Source organism: Callospermophilus lateralis, chromosome 20, assembly GCF_048772815.1.
Source record: "Callospermophilus lateralis isolate mCalLat2 chromosome 20, mCalLat2.hap1, whole genome shotgun sequence".
NCBI classification, from domain to species: Eukaryota; Metazoa; Chordata; class Mammalia; order Rodentia; family Sciuridae; genus Callospermophilus; species Callospermophilus lateralis.
In genome coordinates, this window is record NC_135324.1 from 8,881,056 (window position 1) to 8,907,529 (window position 26,474).

The 26,474-nt window shown below is 36.8% G+C and overlaps 1 protein-coding gene across 1 annotated transcript in view; it reads right to left on the bottom strand.

Annotated features, from left to right (window-relative positions):
* Positions 1 to 26,474, bottom strand: part of Grm7 (glutamate metabotropic receptor 7) — a 769,727-nt gene that overhangs the window by 462,746 nt on the left and 280,507 nt on the right. Inside the window, exon 2 of the mRNA XM_076841104.1 lies at positions 23,900 to 24,116. Within this exon, the coding sequence (XP_076697219.1) occupies positions 23,900 to 24,116 (217 nt within the window). The remainder of the gene's footprint in view (positions 1 to 23,899; positions 24,117 to 26,474) is intronic.

The window sequence follows — 26,474 nt, forward strand, 5'->3', positions numbered from 1 at the left end:
GCTAGCAGTTATGTGTGCCTTCCTGAATTAGTTACTTGTACCTTTTTGAATTCACTCCCCATTTCTCACAGCATCCTTTTAACTGTGTAGGGAAATGTATAGTACACTGGCAACAAATGCAGATGCCCATCTTGCCACTACAAAGCCATAGGAGCTCTTGGACTCTCCTTTTCCGTTCTTTCTTTTCTTTTTTCCAGTTTACTCATCATCACCAGGGGATGGGCACAGGATTCAGTAACCTCTTCTCTAGGCTTGGCCTTTGTTTCAAGTAAGACAAGGATGAAAGAAATGCTTGAATTTTTTTCATTTCAATTGCAGAGTCAGTAAGAAGTAGATGAATCTTGGGGCTGGGATTGTGGCTCAATGGTAGAGTGCTTGCCTAGCATGCATGGGGTCCTGTGTTTCATCCTCAGCACCACATAAAAATAAATGAATGAAATAAAGGTATATAAAAAAAGAAGTTTACATTAAAAAACAAGAAGTAGATGAGTCTTACTAAAACTTTCAGGAGTCACCTGAATATCAACTATTTCACTCCTGCTGATTTCAATATATTTCTCTATACTTAAATTCGTTTCTGTTGCTTGCAATAAAAAATGTATTTGATTGTTATGGTAACACCAATGGAAAGAAGAGAAGAGGAGATAGTCTAGCAACTAATTGGACTTGAAAGGGAGAGGTGAAAGTGGGATTGGTTAATGGAGATGCTGGAGATAAGCTAGGGATGTTGCATAGGACAGATGGCTTGGGGTAGGGGTGATAACTTTGTAGAAATGCAGCTCTGAGAAGTCTTGGCATCTTTTGCTGTCCAGAGTTACATAGAGGTTAATTGTAATGCTAGGGTGAAATCCTAATTTTTGTTTTGTTTTCATATCAGGGATTAAATCTAGAGTCCTTAACCACTGCAGCACATTCCCAGCCCCTTTTATTTATTATTTTGAGACAAGTTACTTAGGGCCTTGATAAGTTGCTAAGGTTGGTCTCAAACTTGCAATCCTCCTGTCTCAGCCTCCCCAGTCACTGGAATTACAGGTGTGCACCACCACATCTGGCTGAGATTCTAGTGTTTGACAAATGCTAAAACGATGGGATGGGATGCTTTGTGAGATGGTCACTGTGTGCTTCTTATGGGGCCTACAGAGAAGCCGCCAAATAGGGAAGATTCCAGGATGAGTACCAGAAGCACAGTTAGACTAGCACTAGCATTTTGTTAAACATGTTATAAAAGCATCAAGGGAGCTTTTTTTATTTTTAAATGATAGTATCACCATGGCCTCAACTAAATCATTCCATATAATGAGATTCTTTCTTTGATGTTAGTCAGACATTCCTACATCAAGCTCTTTGAACATTGCTATCCCTTTTGCCTAGAATAATTTCTTACATATCTTCATATGGCTACGTTCCTCCCTTCATTCATCCCTCTGTTCAAATAGCCCCTCCTTAATGAGGGTTACAACCACCTTGTCTAAAATAACATCCCACGGAAACCTCTTCTACTGCCACCCTTTAATCAGCTCTATCAGCTTATTGTTCTCTAGTATAAATTCCATGAAGTCAGAAACTTCACCAGTGATCACTCAAAACCTCCAACAGAGATGAGCAGAGTAGGCACTCACTAAGTACTTGTGAGTGAGTACTCAATAAATACTAAATACAAAAAACTAAAAAAAAATTTTGAGTTGTGCACATGTTTTCTTCAAGAGAAAAGTGGAGCTTTTGCTTACCCATTATGGGCAAGATTTTTTCACTTTTCCACTTAATTAGGATGAAGAAGAAGCTGTTACTTAAAATTAATTGAAACAAACACCCTGGCTGCAATTTTGAGGAACTTGTCTAGTACCTCTCCTATCACCTCTGTGAGTCTGTCCTTGCACAGAGTACACCATGATACCAGCCACATGGTCCAGCTTCTCTTATGATGTCATCCAATCACTGTGTCCAATTTCCCACCTCCAATTCTTTCTTGAGCCTACTCTATTCAGGATTTGGCCTCACCATTCCACCCAAGCTTCTTCTTCCAAGTTATCAATGACTACCATGTTGTAAAATGCAATAATCAGTTCTCAGGCCTACTCTTTTTGAACTTTCAGTTCATTTATCATCCCTGCTCCTTTAGCTTCTTTAAACTTTTTTACTTCATCTCTGAGACACCATAATTCATGGTATGATAATTCTTCCCCCTACTTCTTCAGGTACATCTTCATTCAGATTGCTGGATCCATCATCAATTCTAGACTTTGAATTATTTTGCTGGCTAAGTCCCTAGGCATCTTCCCTGCTGAAATGATTGCATCTCATCTCATAGAATTTTGTAACATTTATATTCTCACAAATGTCAAGTTATATTTCCATTGTAGATTTCCCTAGTTAGCTCTAAATATGTATATGTATCTGACAATTCAGGTACTGCACTTATATATAGACAATCAAGATTCAAAAGTTCAAATTTTTAGGGATTGCAACTCCTACACCATTTCCCATACCTACTCTTGAATCCTTTAGTAATAATCATTGCCATCCAATTAGTTCTTCACAACAAAAAGAAAAAACAAAGCATAGTTGAATCTCCCTTAAACTGTGTATCCAAATAATTAGCAAGTTTTATTGATCCTATCTTGAAAATACCATCAAGTTCTTATTGCCATCCCACCCTCATTCACCTTTCCAAGTCATCTGCATTCCTCACTATAATGCAAGCTTCACAAATAAAAAGAAATTATGGTTCACTAATACATCCCCAAATTATACAGCTATTTTTCTACTCTTTCATCTCACTAGAATGTACACAAAAGGTCTGGGTCTATCTTCACTCCAGGCATCCAGATAGGGCTTGACACCAGTAGGCACTCAATAATTATTGAATAAAAATAATATAAATAATAAGAAGAATTTTTACTATTTGTGATTAGTTCATTATAGACATACATAATATTGAGGTTCATTTTGACATAATTATTAGTCCTAGAATTACCATTAATCAGCATTATAATAACCATTAAATAGTTAATATTTATAGAAGATTTATTCTCTGATGGGAATCATGCTAAGTATATATATGCATTCCATATCTCACTTATTTAAAAAAAAGCCTTTTAATGAAGGAGCTAGTACTTTTTATGTTTTATAAACAGGAATGAGAAAGTTTGATGAGGATAGGAGATACACATATTTCTAATATGGGTAAAGGTAGGATTTTAAAATTAGGGCAATTTGGCTTTCAGTTATGCTCATAAATATCAAGAAATACCCATATATTCAGGTATTCTATGGATGTTTGCAGAGAGGATGAAATGGGCAGATGAATGAATAGTAGATATTGACCATTTGCTCACCTCCTCATGCTAATCACCATCTTCCTCTATTAAACTAGAATGGAGAGGTGAGATTTACAGCAAAATTTCAATAAGAAGATTTGTGAAGTTTTAGATGTTTAAATTTTACTACATAAACAGATGTTGATTTATTAGTAATTAATATTTCCATGGGACTGTGTTATAAACTCACACCAGCATCTGGACCATGAAAGATGCCCAATAATTTTTAGTTCACCTTTGCCATTTGTAATATCTGTAGCTACCCTGAGGGAGTTCACAATCTTTCATGTCATAACAGTGACAAGATTAAACGTGTTGCCATGGATATGCATATCAGTGGCAGGGATTCATTCCTCTTTATCTGGGAGAAAAGAATATACTGGAAAAACTTCAGACAAAGTTTTCCAGGCATCTGAGCTTGGGAAGGTATGTTCCTGCAAAGGAGAGTGTGTGGGTAAAACCCCAGAAGAATTTAAGTGTTTGGTGTTTGGAGATTGCCTTGTCCAAGGGAGGAAAAAAAGGACAAAGGAAAGTAATTAATAGGTTAAAATGAAGCTGAGAAAGTGAAAAAGAGATTTAAAGCAGAATGATGGGTCTTCAGTCCTTCCCCTGTGTTCACCTATTTAGTGAACTTTTTTTTTTGTTTGTTTGTTTTTTAATAACAGACTATTAACCCACACCTAAACAGTTGCATTTTGGTTCTAAATTTTTCATTCTTGCAGCTATCCTTCACATCTTGGAAAAGTGAGTATGTGTATTGAAAACTCCACTTTCCTAGAGTTAGCATTTTCCCAACTGAACAATGAATGGCAGGCTTTATAAAGATAGTTTTGCTAGAAACTTTTCTTTCTGAAACGGTCTCTCACATGGTTTTTGAAAATGTTTACTACACTGCACAGCAAACACTACCACCAGCAGATTCTCATCTCCACCCCAGCATGCAAAGCACCCCTGTTATTTTCTTTCTCCAGGAGGTTCCTTTCTCCTGGGCTTCCACACAGAACATTCAGCTACCTGATTAAACCCATGCCCCTGCAGGGAAAGATGCAGGAGCAAGCTCTGTCTTCTGCCACTTCTACATTTCAAAGAAAGTTTGTTTATTCCCATTATCAAAAACCCATAGCCACAGAGATTTGCTTGGAGGAATTCTAGGATTGTTAAAAAAAAAAAAAAAAAGAAAAAGAAAAAGAAAAAGAAATAGCATTTCTTTCTCCAAATTGTTCAGCACAAAGGAAACCAACTCATTCTTATATAAAAATGCTCTTCTTGACCCACTATCATTAGAAGGAGTATTTAGATACCACAGAAATTTCCAGTAGAGATGACAGATTGTCCTCCTGAACATTCCTTACATTTCATGTCTTGGGGTAGGGTAGAATTAATTTTATCACCTGATTGAAATCTGGCACTTAATAAACCCCAATCACAGATATATAGCTGGGAAAATTATATTTCCTATCTCTTTAGAAAGCAAGTAGTTTGGGAAATCTATAAGCCTTTAAGTTGCAAAGGTTTCTTTTGAGATTCTGGATAAAGGGGAAAAAAATAAAATAAAACAGCTTTTATTTGAAAAAAATCAACAGAACTGCTTCACCTAGAAAATTTTACACCACTATTAATTCTTCCTTTTCCTTCAAATTTGCATTATGGGGACAGGACTATTTTGTCCTTCACATTTATTATTTTCTTCCTCCAAGTTACCCTTTAGGTATCAAGATCCAAAATTTACCTTGGAGTGTCTATAACAGCTCCCAAAAATTGTTTTACGGAATTGACCCTCCACTGTCCCACTGTCCTATGGCCAAGGATGACCACATTATCAATAGTGCACACTGGGATGCTTTCCTACCAAAATCTGAGTTTTGGGGTATAGAACTAAAGGGCTAAATGAAGTTGGAGCTGACTCATCCTGTTGGTGGTGCCCTGAATGTTACAGGGCATAGGCCCTCCACAAAGGTTAGACAGCAGGGAGCCCCCCTTTTTCAAACCCTGGTTCGTACAATCATGCCAGAAAGATTTCAGACATGTTGCTCAGAGTAACAGGCATAAATTTAATAGAAGAGATGGGAAAAGGAAAAAGGGGACATTTTCAAGGGAGAAAGTAGTTCCTCTTAGGATCAAGACAATGTTTCTCTCCTGCCTGGCAGTTTTATTGGGGGTCCCAAGGAAGTTTCCAGGAATTGGATCCAGGTCTACCTCTTGTCTTTTGACTAACAGCAGGATGACATCAAGTCATCTTGCTTTTAAGTCCCAGTGCCATAACAATTGTTATGGCCCATACTGATCAGTTCTATCTGAAAGCTGTTCTTATAGATTTTGTGGTTAGGGAGAAATATCTTTATCTCCCTGAGTTCTGGGATCTGGTATGTGTTAAAATCACAAAAGTCCCCCTTTCAGGGTGACTTGGGTTCTTCTCATTGGCATTTTAGGTCTGCATTTCTCCTGCAGATAACAGGTTGTTTGGTAAGGAATATAATGGATCCTGTCAGTTTAAGCCAGGCAGGGCTGCAGTAAATTGCTTTTTTAAAACAAACAAACAAACAAAAAAAACATGCAGGGGTCAGCACAGTGGGCCCAATTTATAGAATTATTCCCTTAACCTCTGTTCCCACCACTTATATCTGTCCCATCATTGAAGACACAGTTCATCATCTTTTGTGCCTAGTAGTCTGTTCTGTCGTCATTTCCAAACTTGATTCTTTAATTCTTTCTTCTAATTCCTTGAATTACTTCATAATTTTTCAAAGAATTCTATTTTTTTTATTTTGCTTAAGCACCCGAAGTTAGTTTATGTTGCTTGCAATTTTTTGCTTGCTTTCAGTAATTCTTAAAACAACTGACATAAATTGCAAATAAAGACAATACAAAATGCATGAATGAAAACAAACTTGAAAATAACTGGAAATCCTGTTGTCAAGATGCATGATGAAACAGATATTCCATTAATATATTAAATTAATAATTGGGTTCTTGCAAAATGTCTATTTATGAATGCCAACACTTCCTAAATTATTTTGTATTTTGAACAACTTGATACCTGTAAATGTAGCTTCTTAGAGATTTACACAAAGGGATCTGTTTTCCTTGAATTTGCCAAATGGATTCCTGCTGTTAAATCTTTCAAGAGATTATAGAAAATTCTACAAAGCATTAGTACTCTTAGGCAAATAGTCAGGCAGCAGAGGATCTAGATCTTGTCTAGAGCACAAGGTCATGATGTAAAGGTGCATGCACTCATTATTCTGCTGTGAACTGACTCATGCATTTAACACTCAGGAGGATGACTTCAAGGTTGAAGCATTTTCTTTGTACACGCTCAGCCGTAAACAAGATTTTATGTTTTCACATAATAGATACCAGGATTACTTCTCCATGTAAAGGGAGTGGACACAAGCCAAGTAGCAAATAATAATTATTAGTCAAGAGCTAGTCAAACTGGAAATCAGACAGCTCCGGAGAAGCATCTTTTGCTATTGATCTGATTGCCACCCAAGCCATTACTTTAATATGAATGTGGTAATCTAAGGCATAGTGAATCTATTCAGAGAAAATAAGCTGCATCCAACTCTTACCTACAACATATGAGAAAATAGAAACTTTATTTTGTTCAATAACATTAAATGAGCACATTAGAAAATATTATAATCTAAAGAAAAGTTGTAATGATAAGCCCATTAGCACAGCTTATCCATTAGTCCCCAGCCACCTACGATCCTGACTCTACCCTAATGATGTTTTATGTCTCACCATGAAGAGCCCCCTCCATTAGAAATAGGAAAATTGATGCTGGTCAGGTGTGGTGGTGCACACTAATCCCTAGAGAGCCCCTAAACAACTTAGCAAGACCCTGTCTCAAAAAACAAACCAACTAACCCCTGGATTCAATCTGTAGTACAAAAGAAAAAAAAAAAAAAGAAAGAAAAGAAAAATTGATGCAAACCCTAAAGCTGTATGCAAGCTAACAGTCCATTGTAAGCTGTTTTGTTTTTGTTTCCTATCTCATTTACTTACTGATACATGTTGAACAAAGCATCTATTAGAACAGACTTACTGTAAAACAACACTCCAACCATTCAAAAGTGTGAAGAGTAGAATGAATGCTAAATCCATTACCATATACTATGGAAAATAATATTCATGACCCTGAAATGAAACTAAATGTTACTACATTTTTGCTAAAAAATAAAATCAGAAGCATCAATAATTTCTGTACCCATTAAGACTTTGAAAACAATATACTCATTTAGTGACTACTCATCAGAATTCCTGTAGTCATAACTCTGACCCCTTCACCTTTTCTAAGAGAAATTATCATCCTCTTGATAAGAAATACATCTGGTGTGCTGGTTGATGTTGTTTTTGTGATGCTCAGGATTAAACCCAAGGTCTCTTGCTTGTGTTCTCTTACTGAGCTAAATCCTAGCCCCAGTTTTTAAAATATAGTTCAATCAACAATGAGCACTAACACCTTAGGGAATTGTGTACATAAATCGTTTTAATAATAATTATTTTATGGGGGTGTTTCTAATTTATAATTTATATATATATATATATATATATATATATATATATATATATATACACACACACACACACACATATATAATTTTACTGTTAAACAATAATTTTATTATGGTTTGGTATCACTCAAAAGCTCATGTGTTAGACAAGAAGGTTCAGAGGAGAAATTATTGGGTTGTGAGAGTCTTAAATCAATCAGTGAACTAATTCCCTGATAGGGATTAACTGAGTGGTAACTGAAGTTGTAGGGTATGGCTGCAGAAGGTGGGAATTGGGGCATGGCTTTGGGGTATATCTTTGTATCTGGCCAGTGGAGTCTCTCTGTTTTCTGATCAACATGTGAGCTGCTTCCCTCTGCCACACTCTTCTGCCATGAGCCCTGAAGAATAGAGTCTGCTCCATGAATTGAGACCTCTGAAACCATGAGCCCGTAAATAAACCTTTCCTTATCTACAATAATTCTGGTCAGGTCTTTAAGTTGCACAAGCGAAAAAGCTGACCAAAACAAATGTTATTACAATGATGTTGACTCTACTTTAATATTTTCTTTTGTATGTTAATGCTTATATGGTAAGCTCTACTGTTTCTCAAACGTGTATACTAGGGCTGAGGTTACGGCTCATTGGTAGAGTACTTGCTTAGCACGTGTGAAGTACTGGGTTTGATACTCAGCACCTCATAAAAATAAATAAAATAAAGGTATTGTATCCATCTAAAAAAAAAAAAAAAAAGGTGTATCCTAGTACTATTGCCTGGAGAGCATAGTGCTAAGTAACACCTACTTAGCAGAAGCTTGCTTGACAACTCCTGTCACCTCTGAAATATTGCTGCAAGGGAACCACAAGAGTCCAAGGATTATTGGCTGTTACTACTTGCTGTTCAAGTCATCCAGCCAAAAAAAGTACCAAGAAATATGCATACTTGGAAATAGAAAAAAGCTGGAGCTACTTAAGATCAAGGTCTCTCAAAGTCATTGGATGTGATCTGTGATTAGGATGGCTACTATTACTCCCAGCGATCTAGATCCTCTGCTGCCTATTTGCCTAAGAGTACTAATGCAATTGATGTGGGGCTTTGTAGAATTTTCTATAATCTCTTGAAAGATTTAACAGCAGGAATCCATTTGGCAAATTCAAGGAAAACAGATCCCTTTGTGTAAATCTCTAAGAAGCTACATTTACAGGTATCAAGTTGTTCAAAATACAAAATAATTTAGGAAGTGTTGGCATTCATAAATAGACATTTTGCAAGAACCCAATTATTAATTTAATATATTAATGGAATATCTGTTTCTTCTTTGAAAATATCCATTTGACAAATTCCAGTGCCTACTTTCTTGCCTGTTTTAAGAAATTTTGCATTCTTCTGTGCAGCCACAATTCAAATCTCTATTTTACTTGTTCCAGTGGGGTGGAAAAATGGGAAGCTTCTAGCAAATACAACCAAAAAAAAAAAAAAAGAAAGTGGTGTTTATTGCAGCATGACTACCCAACTTCAGTGGAGTACCAAAGTTACATTACAAAATATCTTCTCTTCCTTATTGTGTGTAGCCTTGCGGGGATGAAAAATCAAGGGCTCCTACTTTCCCACAAACCAAATACTGGCAAATACCATTGCAACTAATTCCTGTTCTTAGATGAGACACTGAAACATGAGCACAACTGGTGCACATTGGTTGCTCTGGACTTGACTTAACTACTTGGTATTGAACCCAGGGGTACTTAATCACAGAGCTACATCCTCACCCCTTTTTATGTTTTATTTAGAGACAAGGCCTTGCTAAATTGCTAAGGACCTCTCTAAGCTGCTTAGGGCTTTGCTAAATTGCTCAGGCTGACTTTGAACTTGTGATCCTCCTGCCTCAGCCTCCCCAGCTGCTTTGATTACAGGTGTGTGCCACCACATGCAGCCGAATACATTTTTTTCCTATTAAAATTTGTCTTTTTGCTACTATCAAAAACTATGGAATTCAGCTGGGCATGGTAGCATAAAATCCCAGTGGCTCTAGAGGCTGAGGCAGGAGGATCACAGGTCTCAGTGAGACCCTGTTTCTAAATAAAATATGTCTATTTAACATAATCCTTGAAACTCTAGCCAGAGTAATTAGACAGACAAAATAAATTAAAGGGTTACAAATAGGAAAAGAAGAACTCAAACTATCACTATTTGCTGACATGATTCTATACAAATAAATTCAGCAAAAAAGCAGGATATTAAATCAACACCCACAAATCATATGCATTTCTGTATATCAGTGACGAATCCTCTGGAAGAGAAATTAGAAAAACTACTCCATTCACAATAGCCCCAAAAACAAAATAAAATACTTGGGAATCAACTTAATAAAAGAGGTGAAAGACCTCTAAAATGAAACTACAGAACGATAAAGAAAGAAATTAAAGAAGATCTTAGAAGATGAAAAGGTCTCCCCTGTTCTTGGATAGGCAAAATCAATATTGTCAAAATTACCATACTACCAAATGCACTATACATATTTAATGCAATTCCAATCAAAATCCCAATGACATTCCTCATAGAAATAGAAAAAGCAACCATGAAATTCATTTAGAAAAATAAGAGACCCGGAATAGCCAAAGCAATCCTTAGCAGGAAGAGTGAAGCAGGAGGCATCACAATACCATACCTTAAACCATACTACAGAGCCATAGTAACAAAATGACATGGTATTAGCACCAAAATAGACATGTAAATCAATGGTACAGAATAGAGGACACAGAGAAAAACCCACATAAATACAGTTATCTCATACTAGACAAAGGCACAAAAAACACACATTGGAGAAAAGATAGCTTCTTCAACAAATGGTACAGCGAAAACTGGAAATCCATAGGCAGCAAAATGCAACTAAGCCCCTATCTCTCACCATGCATAAAACTCAACTCAAAGTGGATCAAGGACATAGGAATGAGACCAGAGATCCTGTGCCTATTAGAAGAAAAAGTAGGCCTAAACCTTCATCATGTTGGATTAGGCCCCTACTTCCTTAACAAGACACCTAAACAGCAAGAAATAAAATCAAGAATCAATAAATGGGATGGATTCAAACTGAAAAGTTTCTCAGCAAAAGAAACAAAGAATGAGGTGAACACAGAACCTACATTTTAGGAGCAAATTTTTGTCATACACATGTCAGTAGAGCACTCATCTCTAGAGTGTATAAAGAACTCAAAAAAATTTAAGACCAAAATCACAAATAACCCAATCAATGAATGGGAAAGGAACCGAACTGAACAGACACTTCTCAGAAGAAGGTATCAATCAATCTATCAACAAATATATGAATAAATGTTCAACATTTTTAGCAATTAGAGTAAGGAGAATGAAAACTACTCTTAAGATTTCATTTCACTCCAGTCAGAATGGCAGCTATTAAGAATACAAGCAACAATAATTGTTGTTGAGGATGTTGGAAAAAGGCACACTCACACATTGCTGGTAGGACTGCAAATTGGTGCAGCCCAATCTGGAAAGAAGTATGGAGATTCCTTAGAAAACTTGGAATGGAACCACCATTTGACCCAGCTATCCCACTCCTTGATGTACACCCAAAGAACTTGAGAATAGCATACTACAGTGACACAGCCACATCAATGCTCATAGTAGCACAATTCACAATAGCCAAATTGTGGAACCAATCTAGATGCCTTTCAATAGACGAATGGATAAAAAAAAACTGTGGTGTATATATACACAATGGAATATTACTCAGCATTAAAAGAAAATAAAATTAAGGCATTTGCAGGTAAACGGATGGAATTGGAGAATATCATGCTAATCAAAGTAAGCCAATCCCCAAAAACCAAAGGCCAAATGTTTTCTCTGATAAGTGGATGCTGATCCATACTGGGGGTGGGGAACATGGGAGAAATGGAGGAACTTTGGGCAAAGGGGAGGGAGAAGAGGGGAGGGGGCATGTGGGTAGGGAAGATGGTGGAATGAGATGGACATCATTAGCCTAAGTACGTGTATGAAGACATGAAGGGTATGACTCTACTTTGTGTACAACCAGAGAAATGAAAAATTGTGCTCCATTTGTGTACTATGAACTGAAATGCATTCTGCTGTCATGTATAATAAATTAGAACAAACAATCAATAAATAAGTAAACAAAAAAACAAATAGGGTTGGGGAGTGGCTCAATGGCCAAGTGCCTCTGAGTTCAATCCCTGGTACCCTGAAGTCAAAATTAAAGACAGGCAGTCAGTATAGATAGATAATCTGGTCAGATAAAAGAAATAGAGGCTGATTTGTGTCTGGAGATTGCCCCTGAGGAATTAAAATGTTCATACCTTCAGAGTCCTTCCTCCCCCTTTATCTAGATAATCTGCCCTTGCTCCAACCATTGGTAAGGTAACCTGACTCAGGAATTGTCTCTCTCTACAGGGAATTGTAAAAGTTGTTAATTAATGCACTCTGGGCCAGCTTCCTGCCCAGATCACTCCATCTTCACCCCTCCAGCCATTGGCTTCTTGCTTTTTTTAAAACAATTAATTAATTAATTAATTTACCTTATTCAAAGTTCCTCTGTTCCTCCCATGCCCCCCACCTCCTCTAGGTTGATTCCACAATTTGGCTATTGTGAACTGTGCTAACTATGGACATTGATGTGGCTGCGCCACTGTAGTATAAGGTTTTTAAGTCTTTGGGGTATAGAACAAGGAGTAGGATAGCTGGGTCAAATGGTTTCCAAGTTTTCTAAGGAATCTCTCTACTGCTTTCCATAGTGGTTGCACCAATGTACAGTCCCACCAGCAATGTATGAGTGTGCCCTTTCCCCCACATCCTTGCCAACATTTATTATTGTGTGTATTCTTGACAACTGCCATTCTGACTGGAGTGAGATGAAATCAGATAGAGTAATAATGTCCAGGATATAAAGAACTCAAAAAACTTAACACCAAAAGCAAACAAACAAACAAACAAACAACCCAAACAATAAATGGACGAAGGAGATGAACAGACACTTGTCAGAAGAAGATATACTATTGATCAACAAATATATGAAAAGAGGTTCAATATCTCTAGCAATTAGAGAAATGCAAATCAAAACTACTCTAAGATTTCATCTCACTCCAGTCAGAACGCTTCTCACCTTTCGGCCATCCCACTGGAGCATCTCCTGGGCCAATCATGTAAGTAGGACTACAGGAGAGAAATAAGGGTGGAAGAGAGCAGGAGAACAAAGGAAATCTAAGATGTATAAAGGAGGTAAAATGCTCTCACTTATTGGAATACAAGGATATTAGGTACAGCTCCCTTCTCCCTCATGGGAGAAGTCTGTATTACCACTTTTTATATGCTTGTCTCGATGTGCTTCTCTGATGTTATGTTTCAACCTGTGAGGAAGAGAAATCATCACAGATAACTGGCAGTATCACCTCCTATCCACCGCAAAAAAACAAAAACAAAAACAAAAACAAAACAAAAGACAAAAAACAAGAACTATGGAATTCAGAATTGGGACTCATCTTATGAACCTTTTTTTTGTGTGTGTTTATGTGAAAACTTGGAAAAGAAAGTTTCACCTTGAAAACTGGATGCAACCTCATTAAACAGAGGAAAGAAAGTTTTTGCTTCTATAGTTTATTGGTTATGAAGCTATTATTAGAAAAGCCTAGTTATTTCACAAAGTAAGCCACCACAAGACAAAAGTGCTCTTCCCTCTCTACTCAGCTTAGGAAGAATTTGTATTGTTCAATAGGATTTCTAATACTTGAATCTATATTCCTTTAAATTGCATTTTTCACCACCATGCCTGAGTCTCATAGGAATCCTCTCCTTAGCACATGCATCAGATGATAGTCAAAGTCAAGAAGGCAAATAGAGACTCATTTCACCTTAAGATCTTATCAAGTTTGCCATATTTACAAGATACAGGAAAGATATGTAAAAGAGAAAAAAAGGGATAGGTGAAATATGCTCTTCGACTGTTTACTTCCTTATGCAGCAAAAACAGTCTGCCAACATTTATTTCCAGACCCCTGCCACCAATCTCAGTCTTATTACCTGGGAGGAACCCATTCTCTGCAAATAGAATGAAATGCCTGGAACAAGACAGACAGTGTTTTCAATATACATGTGAGAACTTTGCAATCCAGAGAATAAATATGCTGGTTCCCAATGAGTTACCTAAGAAATCAAGGCCAGAACCTCAAGCTCCTGGTTTAAAATCCAAATCATTTTCAGGAATAGTTACCATGTTGCTTGGAAAAAATTTTTTACATCATTGTGATTCAAGAGCCATAACATTTTTCAAAGCAATGGTATTTCTCTTATAACTTTTAAGAATGCAAATACATGATTTGGGGTTTTTAACATGCTTCTCTCTTCCTAGAATGTCATCCACAACCCTCTTTAGGGCAGTTTTTTTTGGCCAACTCCACTACCTTTGGGGCTTGTTAAGAGTCTTCCTTCTTCCAGAGTTCTCCCTTGCAGCATGCCTCAGGCTGTGTTCATTGCTCTACTTCTGTATTTAAACTCTTTGAAAGTCAAGGGTTGTTTTTCTTTTTGTCTTGTGATTGTCAATACTGTAATTATTACTTAATGGAACAATTCCAAAAGAATAACTTGCCTAAAAGAAGGTATTTAGATTTACATTACATGAGCAAAGTTATAACACTAGATGCCCTGTTCTAGTGTTTTCCTCCTATGAAGTCAGTTTATTATAGCAGATTAACAATTACTTTAGAAAATAAGAAATGGAAAACCTTTCAACAGTTTCACTGAACCAATTATAGCTTCAGGCTCATCACCACTCATATCATGAACATATTATTTTGAAAGTTCATTTGTGTTTATTGAACCCAGCCTGTATTGTTCACTGTACTGGGTATGAGTGTTGAAGGTCAAATACAATTCACCATCTGCCTTTCTGATTGGAACAGATAGCAAGGCAGATCATCATGATGAAATTCAATGAATTCTCTTTCAGAGTTATACATAGGTTATCATGGAACTCCTAGAAGACATCCCTAATTGTTTTAATGAAGGTTGCAGGCAAACCAAAATTTCAAGTCTGTCCAAACTGAGCAGAAAAGTAATTTACTTATGTTAGATAATGCACAGAATCCCTACAGAGGCCAGGAATCCAAAATCAGAATATCAGTCGATATGAAGTAGGCTGTTGGAATCCAAGCCAAAAACAAATAGAAACAAAGCTGGCTTGGTACTGTTTTGGTTTCTCCTAAAAATGGGAAATTAGAGACTGTACTACTATAGCCAACTGATGCTAAGAAAATTGATATTACTGCTCCTGTTGTGACAAATTGGGTTTTCCATTGCCCTCCCTTCTTTGTTTTCCTAGAGCTTGATTCATTCATGGCAGTTACCATGGCTAGTAAAGATATGATAAGGACAGGACTCTCTGGCCTTTGTGGCTCTATCATGATACACAGGCTTATTCATTGATCAGAACTTCTGCAACATGGTTATTCCTTAAGAATATATTCATGCAGGCTAGCATCATTCTGAATGGAGAAAAACTGAAGGCATTCCCTCTAAAATCTGGAACAAGACAGGGATGCCCTCTCTCACCACTTCTGTTCAACATAGTTCTCGAATCACTGGCCAGAGCAATTAGACAGATGAAAGAAATTAAAGGCATAAAAATAGGAAAAGAAGAACTCAAATTATCACTATTTGCAGATGACATGATTCTATACCTAGCAGACCCAAAAGGGTCTACAAAGAAACTATTAGAGCCAATAAATGAATTCAGCAAAGTGGCAGGATATAAAATCAACACGCATAAATCAAAGGCATTCCTGTATATCAGCGACAAATCCTCTGAAATGGAAATGAGGACAACCACCCCATTCACAATATCCTCAAAAAAAATAAAATACTTGGGAATCAACCTAACAAAAGAGGTGAAAGACTTATACAATGAAAACTACAGAACCCTAAAGAGAGAAATAGAAGAAGATCTTAGAAGATGGAAAAATATACCCTGTTCATGGATAGGTAGAACTAACATCATCAAAATGGCGATATTACCAAAAGTTCTCTATAGGTTTAATGCAATGCCAATCAAAATCCCAACGGCATTTCTTGTAGAAATAGAGAAAGCAATCATGAAATTCATATGGAAAAATAAAAGACCCAGAATAGCAAAAACAATGCTAAGCAGGAAGTGTGAATCAGGCGGTATAGCTATAGCAGACTTCAAACTATACTACAGAGCAATAGTAACAAAAACAGCATGGTACTGGTACCAAAACAGGCGGGTGGACCAATGGTACAGAATAGAGGACACAGAAACCAATCCACAAAACTACAACTATCTTATATTCGATAAAGGGGCTAAAAGCATGCAATCGAAGAAGGATAGCATCTTCAACAAATGGTGCTGGGAAAACTGGAAATCCATATGCAACAAAATGAAACTGAATCCTTTTCTCTTGCCATGCACAAAAGTTAACTCAAAGTGGATCAAGGAACTTGATATCCAATCAGAGACATGGCGTCTGATAGAAGAAAAAGTTGTCTATGATCTACATACTGTGGGGTCGGGCTCCAAATTCCTCAATAGGACACTCATAGCACAACAGTTAATAACTAGACTCAACAAATGGGACTTACTCAAACTAAAAGGTTTTTTCTCAGCAAAAGAAACAATAAGAGAGGTAAATAGGGAGCCTACGTCCTGGGAACAAATCTTTACTCCTCACACTTCAGACAGAGCCCTAATATCCAGAATATACAAAGAACTAAAAAAATTAGACAATGAGATAACAAATAACCCAATCAACAAATGGGCCAAGGACCTGAACAGAAATTTCTCAGAGGAGGACATACAATCAATCAACAAGTACATGAAAAAATGCTCACCATCTCTAGCAGTCAGAGAAATGCAAATCAAAACCACCCTAAGATACCATCTCACTCCAGTAAGATTGGCAGCCATTAGGAAGTCAAACAACAACAAGTGCTGGCGAGGATGTGGGGAAAAGGGTACTCTTGTACATTGCTGGTGGGACTGCAAATTGGTGCGGCCAATTTGGAAAGCAGTATGGAGATTTCTTGGAAAGCTCGGAATGGAACCACCATTTGATCCAGCTATTCTCCTACTCGGTCTATTCCCTAAAGACCTAAAAAGAGCACACTATAGGGACACTGCTACATCCATGTTCATAGCAGCACAATTCACAATAGCAAGACTGTGGAACCAACCTAGATGCCCTTCAATAGACGAATGGATAAAAAAAAATGTGGCATTTATACACAATGGAGTATTACTCTGCATTAAGAAATGACAAAATCATAGAATTTGGAGGGAAATGGATGGCATTAGAGCAGATTATGCTAAGTGAAGCTAGCCAATCCCTTAAAAACAAATGCCAAATGTCTTCTTTGATATAAGGAGAGTAACTAAGAACAGAGTAGGGACGAAGAGCATGAGAAGAAGATTAACATTAAACAGGGATGAGAGGTGGGAGGGAAAGGGAGAGAGAAGGGAAATTGCATGGAAATAGAAGGAGACCCTCAGGGGTATACAAAATTACATACAAGAGGAAGTGAGGGGAAAGGAGGAAAAATATAAGGGGGAGAAATGAATTACAGTAGAGGGGGTAGAGAGAGAAGAGGGGAGGGGAGGGGGAAGGGGGGATAGTAGAGGATAAGAAAGGCAGCAGAATACAACAGTCACCAGAATGGCAATATGTAAATCAATGGTTGTGCAACTGATGTGATTCTGCAATCTGTATATGGGGTAAAAATGGGAGCTCATATCCCACTTGAATCAAAGTGTGAAATATGATATATCAAGAACTATGTAATGTTTTGAACAACCTACAATAAAAAATAATTAAAAAAAAGAATATATTCATGGATTTAAACATGTTGTGTTGTTACAGAGACAAACGTATACATCACAATCCAAAATGTGACCATGAAGGAAGACTGGGTAAGAGATAGCTCTCTCTAGGCATTATGTTTTGAAAAAATAAATTGGAGTTAGCTGGAAGTCAAGGCAAAAAGCAAAGCTTTTGCAAAGGTTCAGGATATTCTGGTACCTACAAGAAGGGTGAATGTGATTGATTTCAGAGTATAAGAATGGGGCTCAAGGTGGGGATTATAGAAGTTTAAGTGTAGGAATGAGACTGGAGATTAAAGCAGATACCAGGTCATAAAGTTCCTTATGATCCATGCTAAACATCTTTACTTAATCCTCTGTGGAATGGGAAGCCAGGGAATGATACTGAATATACTAAAATGACTGTGTTTCAGAAAGATGATCTACATAGCTGATTGGATGCTATGTTGGAACAGTTATTCTGAAAGGAAAGGTCGCTGCACCTATAAATTCAGATGAATAAAATGAGTACCCAAACTAAGGCAATTATAATAATGATGGGCAGAAGGGAACATACTCAAGAGGTGCTAGCAAACTGAGCATGGGTTAAAATCTAAAATGTGCCGACCGTTGAGGACCCAAACCCAAATCAAATGTAGTCTCTTCCTGAGGAACTGACAGCTCAGTTCCAAACATTCTTAAAGATAAATTATATTGCAATAATTTTTGGGATGAATGTTTAAAATAATTCCTTGAATATCTAATATCTATATCTAAGCTGGGACCACTCAATACCACATAAGGGATGTAATCCATCTAGATAATAAAATCTGTTAGATTTTATTTTATTTTCTATATTCACCATAGAAAAGAACAAAAAAAGAGGAAAAGAAAAGAAAAATCCTCAAAGTCAAAGTCAACAGAGATGGTGGTATTGGGAATTAAAGCTTTGCACCATATCACTATGAATTTTATAAGGGAATGGCAAGAGGGAATGATGGTATAGACTGGAACATACTCAAAAGGTGCGAGGTCGAGGGTACCTGTAATAAATCAAAGTGAACAGATACAAAATTACATATTAAAAGTGCTTCCTTTACCTATTTTTTTAAAGGCAAAGGAGAAAAAATATGATTCTTCCTTTCTTTTCTCTTTCTCTTAAGAAATAATGATTGTTTTCTATATACCAGGAATGATGCTAGATAAAAAGGATACAAGACTTCTCCTTGCCCTAATAAGACTGACAATTAGCAATGCATACAATGACACAGAACATTTTATATATGAAGAAAAGAGACATACAATGTTATAAAATCCCACAAGAACTGTACATGGTGGTGCACACCTGTAATCCCAGTGGTTTAGGAGACTGAGGCAGGAAGATTACAAGTTCAAAGCTAGTCTCAGCAAATTATGATGCCCTAAGCAACTTGGCAAGAACCTGTCTCAAAATAAAAAATAAAAAGAGCCGAGGATGTAGCTCAATGGTTAAGTACCCCTGGCTTTAATTCTCAATACCCAAAACCAAAAAACCTCACATGAAGCAAATCCAACTAGATCCTAAGATCAGAAAAACTGAAGAATAAATAATAGTTAATACTATTAAATAATAAATAATAGTTAATACACGGAGGCTTCAACTCCAAGGAAAAAATATTCTAGGTCAAGATAAAGTATTAATTCAAAAGATGCTTCAGAGTTTATCTTAAAACCAATAATTACTTTATAAGACCAACTGAAATAATTATATGAAGTGATTGCAATGGAATATCAAAAGGAGAGTTTGAATGTTCTTTTAGGTTTTGAAAAATTGGCAAGTCAGTGGCAAATCATTACTATTTGTGACACACTTTCTAGCAGCAGCCCTGGAATACTCCTGGAAATTGTCTCATAGACTGTGAGAGTCATATATGTATTTGGTAATCTTAAAATCCTTGAATTGAATTTGGTTCAAAGGATCTAGACCTTATTACTTCCTCATGTTATCATCAACATTTACTTTGACCTTCATTTAGAAAAAGGAGTCTCTATGTCCATAGGAGGCCAGTTATGTTATTATGTGGACCTGAATTTTAGAGTATACAGGGAGTGAATTTTCTCTCATTCCCTGCAATATTAAGCAATAAATTGCTTTTGTTGACATTGCATGCGTATCCATTACAGGGCAATTTATGCAAATACAACTGTTTTATTACAAAATCTCATCATCTGAGAAAATCGTGTTACAGTCCTCTTTGAAAGTTCAACATGAAGCAGCTTCTGTGTTTATTTAAATCTTCCAGGACCATCCACGAGAGAACAATTATTGAGGCTCTCTTGGATGGCTTAGAAAAATTGTGAATGGGCATCTGTGTTCCAAACAAATTATATGACTCCTGTTAAAGCACAAATTCTTTTCTCTGATGTGATTATCTTGATTTGTTTTAACCCAGAATGACATGACAGAGCTCATCATGCTCTGCTACCAGGTGCAGGGCAGAGATAGCTCCACTCTGGGTTCTAAGTACCTGCTACCTGAAGACTTAAGTCAGAAGGAAATTTTGAAGCTAGAGCATTTTAAAAGGGAAAAGACATTTATAAATGAGAATTACAATCCTCCAAGTCACTCTGTTTAGAGAGAATGGAAGTGAACTCCTTCAGCCTGTTCCCAGCATACAGAAACAACAGGATTGAGCCTGTGCTTGCTTACTGTCTCTCTTATACACGTGCGCGCGCGCGCGCACACACACACACACACACACACACACACTCCATACACTCATGGGAGATCATGAATAGCTCACCTCCTCTTCTTATACTTCTTATTTGGTGAAAGCAAATTAATAAGAATAGTAATTAGCTTATGAAATAAAGAACCTTGTAATTACAACTAAAGGCAGATATCATCTATCACTCAGGTTATTGTCCAACTATTCAAATTCAAAGAGTAACTGTCCTTATCCAGTGTGATCCACTAATGGTCAGATATTGTTGGATATTTAAATGCTTTCCCTATGTCTTCTGTAACTTACCAGCCTGAGGAAGCAGGCACCATGAATCTCATTTTCTCTATGAAGAAGCCAAGGCTTGCAAAATTAAACCCTGTATCAAAGTGTTTATAATACAAAATATTGGAGTTTAATATTCAAATACAGGTCTTTCTTGCACCAGAACCAGTGAGCTTGCTCATTTCTGCACCATATCACTTTACACACACACACACACACACACACACACAGTGAATTTGTGTCCTTGAGGGTCAACTTCAAGAGTCAGCAGATAAGAAAAGAAGTGTACATTTAATATTATCTCAAATATTCCATCAACCAGTTGGGTGTAGTAGCACAAACCTGTAATCCCAGTGACTCAGGAGGCTGAGGCAATAGGATCGCAAGTTCAAGGCCAGCCTCAGCAACTTAGAAAGACTTCTAGCAATTTAGCTAGATCCTAGAAAGACCAGAGATGTAGTTAATAGGTAAGAGGATGCCTGGGTTTAGTTATCAATATTAACATATCCCTTTCCTGTAAGAATACTTATAGGAAATTCCAATAGAGCAAGTTTTCCTCTTCTCTTTCAGAAATATAATATATTCCTCTTTCTTTCACTAGATATCAGAGGAAATAATTATATATTTTTTAGAAGTCATGGGATATAAGTACATATCTTTAAATACTAGAATAACCTTTGGAGTCACAAGATCCTCACATTGAAAGAGGTCCACAGAAACGAAACCAAATGAACCTCCCACTTTTTTGAGGCCATACTCACATGGAGTATGATACAAATTACAATTTCCCCTTCCCTCCTTCTTTCCCACCCTGTCATTTCTTATTATATAAGTATATAAGTTAATTCATTCAGATTAATTGCTCATATGATATAATTCCAATTAATTTTACTATGGACATCTCCAAGTACCATCATACTATGAGGAACTAATGTTCAAGACATCCCCTGAAGCTGAACCTTCAGTGTTCTCTCAAACTTCTACAGCAGCACATGGCTTTTAACTGATCCTCATCCCCAAGAGAAAATATTCTCAGATTGAAGGATTTTATTCAAAATGATGTCCTAAGATACAATTTTTATTTTGGAACTGGGGCATTTCAATGAATGATTGGATAAAAAACGCATTCTGAGGGAGTTCAGACCACATTACAAGGGCACTCATTTTTGCAAAGTCATTAATTAGAAATCCCTGATACTATATCTTAAATTTCCACAGAGTGACACTAGGAAAACATAACTGTATAAACCCCATCAATGATCTGTCTTTAGAATACACTCTTTAAGACTCAGAACAAAGGTATGACTTGGTCCTAAAGGAAGAAAAACCATCCTTTACTGAATAATCAGCATGATTTTGACCTTATAAACCTATAAAGTTTGTAATAGAATAGTTACAATTCTTTCTTTGCTTTATCAAGTACAAAGTTCAGTATTAAATTTGAGTATCTGAAATTCATCTATGAGCTCTATCTTACTATATTTACCCATATTCTCTCTTGATCTTATCTATTTGCTTTTATTCTGATATTTTAGGTATTTCTCTATGTCAGCCTCTAGTCATATTGTGATCAAAGCAGGATTCAAAGAAATAAAGAAATAAAAACAGTCATCCTAAATGAATAGGTATATCTTTGGGGACTCATGAAGTCAGTTGTTAATGAATCCTATAAATCATAGCATGGCACAAGGCCAGGGTTAAGATTTCTATACTAATCAGAAAGTTTTTAACTAAATTACACTCAATATTTCTCCATCAGGAACACAGCAGTTGAGGCCATAGTAATGAATGAGACAGACAGGGTCTCCTGTTAGAGCCTGAGGGACAAAGTAAGGGCAAAAACAAGAAGAAATTATATTAACACAAGATAAGAGCTGTGGAGGAAGATGCTAGACCAAGCCAACAGGACCAAGGATGGTGGGTGAATGTGTGTGGTCAAACCTAGAAATGATGTTCAGGATGATACAAATCTCTGATGAAATTTGAAATAAGAACTAATAATGATGCACTGAATTAAAAATAAGATTTACAAGCAAACCTTAGCCCCCTTCTTCCAGCAGCCACATGCAGATATATCAGCCATATTTAAAAAAAAGACATATCTTAATATACATGTTGTCTGGGAGTCAAATACTCAAAGCTCTGTCTTCAAAACTTGTGATATCTTTCCTCATCAAATACAACTCTTTCTTTCTTCATGATTAATTAATTAATTTTGCAATACTGGGGATTGAACTCAGGGGTGCTCTTCCAATAAGCTCAATTACCAGCCCTTTGAATAATGATAATAATAATAATCACAATTATTATTATTATTTGAAATTTGGATATGGTCTTAGTAAGTCCAAGCTAACCTCAAACTTGCAATCCCCCTGCTTTAGCCTCCTGAGTCACTGGGATTATAGTGTGTACCACCACACCCACCTTGGACTCTGTTTCTATTGCCCTGTTAATTTGTTCATATTTATAGTCCATTAACCACAGTAGTCAACAATCATTTCAAGTGAATAATTTTTTTACAAACAAAACTGAATTTAAGCTTATTTGAGCATAAGAACTATATAGAAATTTCCAACTGTGCACACACACCCACATATACAACACACACACACACACACACACACACACACACACACACATACACACATTTACTATTTGTCTCATTTTCTAGAACCTGCCAGTAGCCAATATTTGAACCTATTACTTCCAATTTGAGTTGAATAGACAAACATTAAAGAATCCTAAGTTTCACTAAATAAAACTGTCTTTATTAGAATAATCTAAAGTCCAAAAGGTTAAATACATTGTACAACCTGGATAATTTATTTTGTTTTGTCTTCGTAATTCAGCAGCATTACTGTTAGTCTTCAAATCAAAATGGAACTGTGATAGGGTTCACCTAATTCTAAACCATTCTGCCCATTTTGGAAATGTATCCATGCAGAGGCACATCCAGCATATTCTCAGGTTTCTACATAGACTGGAATCTATCATCTGACAGAAGTAAGATATCACTATAGTACCTATTTTCTTCTGTTCATTTCTACTGGTACTTAAGGGACCTTAGTTTCACACCGTTGAAAATCTCTCTGAAAATAGCAGCATGTTATAAACAAAGATGTTACAGTTGTGGTTTGCAGGATTTCGGGAATGTGAGTGTGAGACGGGGTGACTCTCTGTAGTGTTCACTCAATAACGTCTAAAAGGAACCCTACAAGCCATTTGAAAAGGGCAACTTGGTGACTGCAATTGCTTCCTACCTGCCTCTTTTGAAATCTGTGTGAAGGATTCGACACCTTTTTCTCCATAACTTCCTTCAGATGCGAGAGTAGACACATAGTTCCAGCCAAGGGCCTTTACGATGTCTACCATGGCCTGTGCTTGAAAGGAATCAGGTGGGACCACACGGGAGAAGAAGTCATACCGCCGGTCGTCACTGAGCTCCGGTGCTGTGGATGCATAACTAATCTGAGGGATCTGAAAAAAAGAAAGCACCACAAGAGAGCATATGGTCAGGATAGGAGCAACTCATTAATATTTATGACAGGTTACGCAAAGTACAGAGCAGGAACAGTAAAGGGGGTATGTCTTTGGTCATATTACCCTCATGTCATCTTAGACCACCTAACTATGACTACTTCTTTGCAGTACAGAAGTGTTGTTGAAGTCTTGCCCTTTCATTTTCCCTCTTAGAAGGAAAGGTAGATGATAGCATGAAAATTTCAAGGTCAGGGTTATGGTTGGTTAGGAGAAAAGCATTTATGCCCATTCTACTCAATATTGTATATTCCCCTTCATGCTTTCCTTCTTAACAACAATAGAAATAAAAGCATAACACCCTAACTGGACTGTATTCAGAGCTTGGTTTAGTTGATACAGCTTTTGAATACTTAGGAATATAATTAGCCATTTTTTCACTGATTAAGTCCTGGAGACCTGCTAGGAAATATTGGAGTAAGCTACATGCATTGTCTAATTGAGTCTTCACAAGAATGGCACAAAGCAGCTCAGCCCCAGGCAAAAGCATTTCTTGCTCAGAAGAAGCCTGAGCCCTGCAGCCCTGCCTGGCTTAAGTCCATATTCCTCAGCAAACTACCTGTTACCTGCAGGAGAAATGTAAGCCCAAAATGCCAAAAAGAAAAACAGAAGTTACCATGAAGTGGGAGACTTTTGTGACCCTTATATACACCAGATCCTGGAACTTAGGGTGATAAGGATAATCACCAGTAACCATAAAATCTGTTAAGAACAGGCCCCAGTTAGAATCAGTCATTTTGGACCAAAATGATCTAAAGTGGTCATGGCAGTGGGGACTTGGTCTGATACCATTGTGCAGTCAGTCAAAAGATAAGAGATGGACCTGGAGAAGACTCTCTGGAAACTTCTCTGGGATCCCCAATTAAACTGGAGGGAAGGAGAGACACACTATTCCTCTTCCCTCTGGGAGGTTCCACTCTTCTCACTCTTTCCCCCTTTCCTATTCTTTCTAATAAACTCATGCCTGTTACTCCAAAAAACATGCCTGAAATCCTTTTGGCCTGATTGCAAACAAGGTTAAAAGAGGGGGAGGGTCTCTGTGACTGCCTCAGCTTTGTGGTGGGCCCATGCCCTGTAACAGAAGGTCACTGGATAACAATCAAATGGCTTTCCTTAGCCCACATAGTATCTCTTTTTTAGGAGCATAAGTAATATGATTATGTGAGTAGTCTTGATATCTTGATTTTAGCCAAATCAAATTATGTAAATAAAGAAATTGCATTTAAAAAGACTTGCCTATACTCTCAAACAACCTAAGGCAACCCCAAAAATAGGCCTGGATGAGGAATCTTGTTTGGAAACTAATGCCAGGAATCCTATGCTAGTTACTTCTACAATACACTAAACACACACACACACACACACACACACACACACACACACACACACCATTCTTTCTCTTAGCTCCAGCAAGTACTAAAGTATGATTAGTATAATTTGTATGTAAGAACAATCAACTCTAACAATATTCTGTTTGAAAACTCTTTCAGGACTTAATCCTGATTTATCATAATGATTTCTCAGATATCTAAAATCCAGTTATAATCTGTGTTCAGATTGTGTTCAACAGTCAATCTAGTTTGGCCCCAACATGCCAAAGCTAAAGTCAAAATGACCCTTTGAGCCCTGCATGCTCTTCAATATTAACCTTTTTGCCTTTTTCTCTTTTTGCTGAATGTATCCATATGACAATGTTTAAGGCTGGTTATCACTTCTTTTAAGATCATTTCTTCACTGTTCAGCTTCAAAGTCAAGTCATGCTGCCTTGACATCAGATCACCCACCACTATTTTCCTTGTATCAGAACTGTGTTGCAGTTTTCCTCTACAGCCAGTTGGGGGTTGGCTCACTGCCCCTGACTTAAAGCCAATGCAGAATGAGGAGGCCTCAATGTCTCTTCATGGATCTTTACCTGAGCAATTATTCTATCAGTACAGTATACTAAATCAAGACTATACTATACCATGCTATTCTATTATTTTACTAAACTATAGCAGACTACTTTATTACTACATTACACTATATCATATTATTCTATTTCTACATTACTGTATCACATGCTATTCTATTACTAAAGTGTATTACATCATACTATCCCATTACTATGCTATTCTATATCAGTGCTAAACTATTTCATACTATTCCATCACTGTGCTATATCAACACTATACTATATCATACTATTCAATTGCTACACTATATTATATCATATTATTCTATTTTTACACTATACTATATAATGCAACTCTATTATCAACTTGTTTTGACAAAAGAAGTAGAGAATTAAGAGAAGAATAT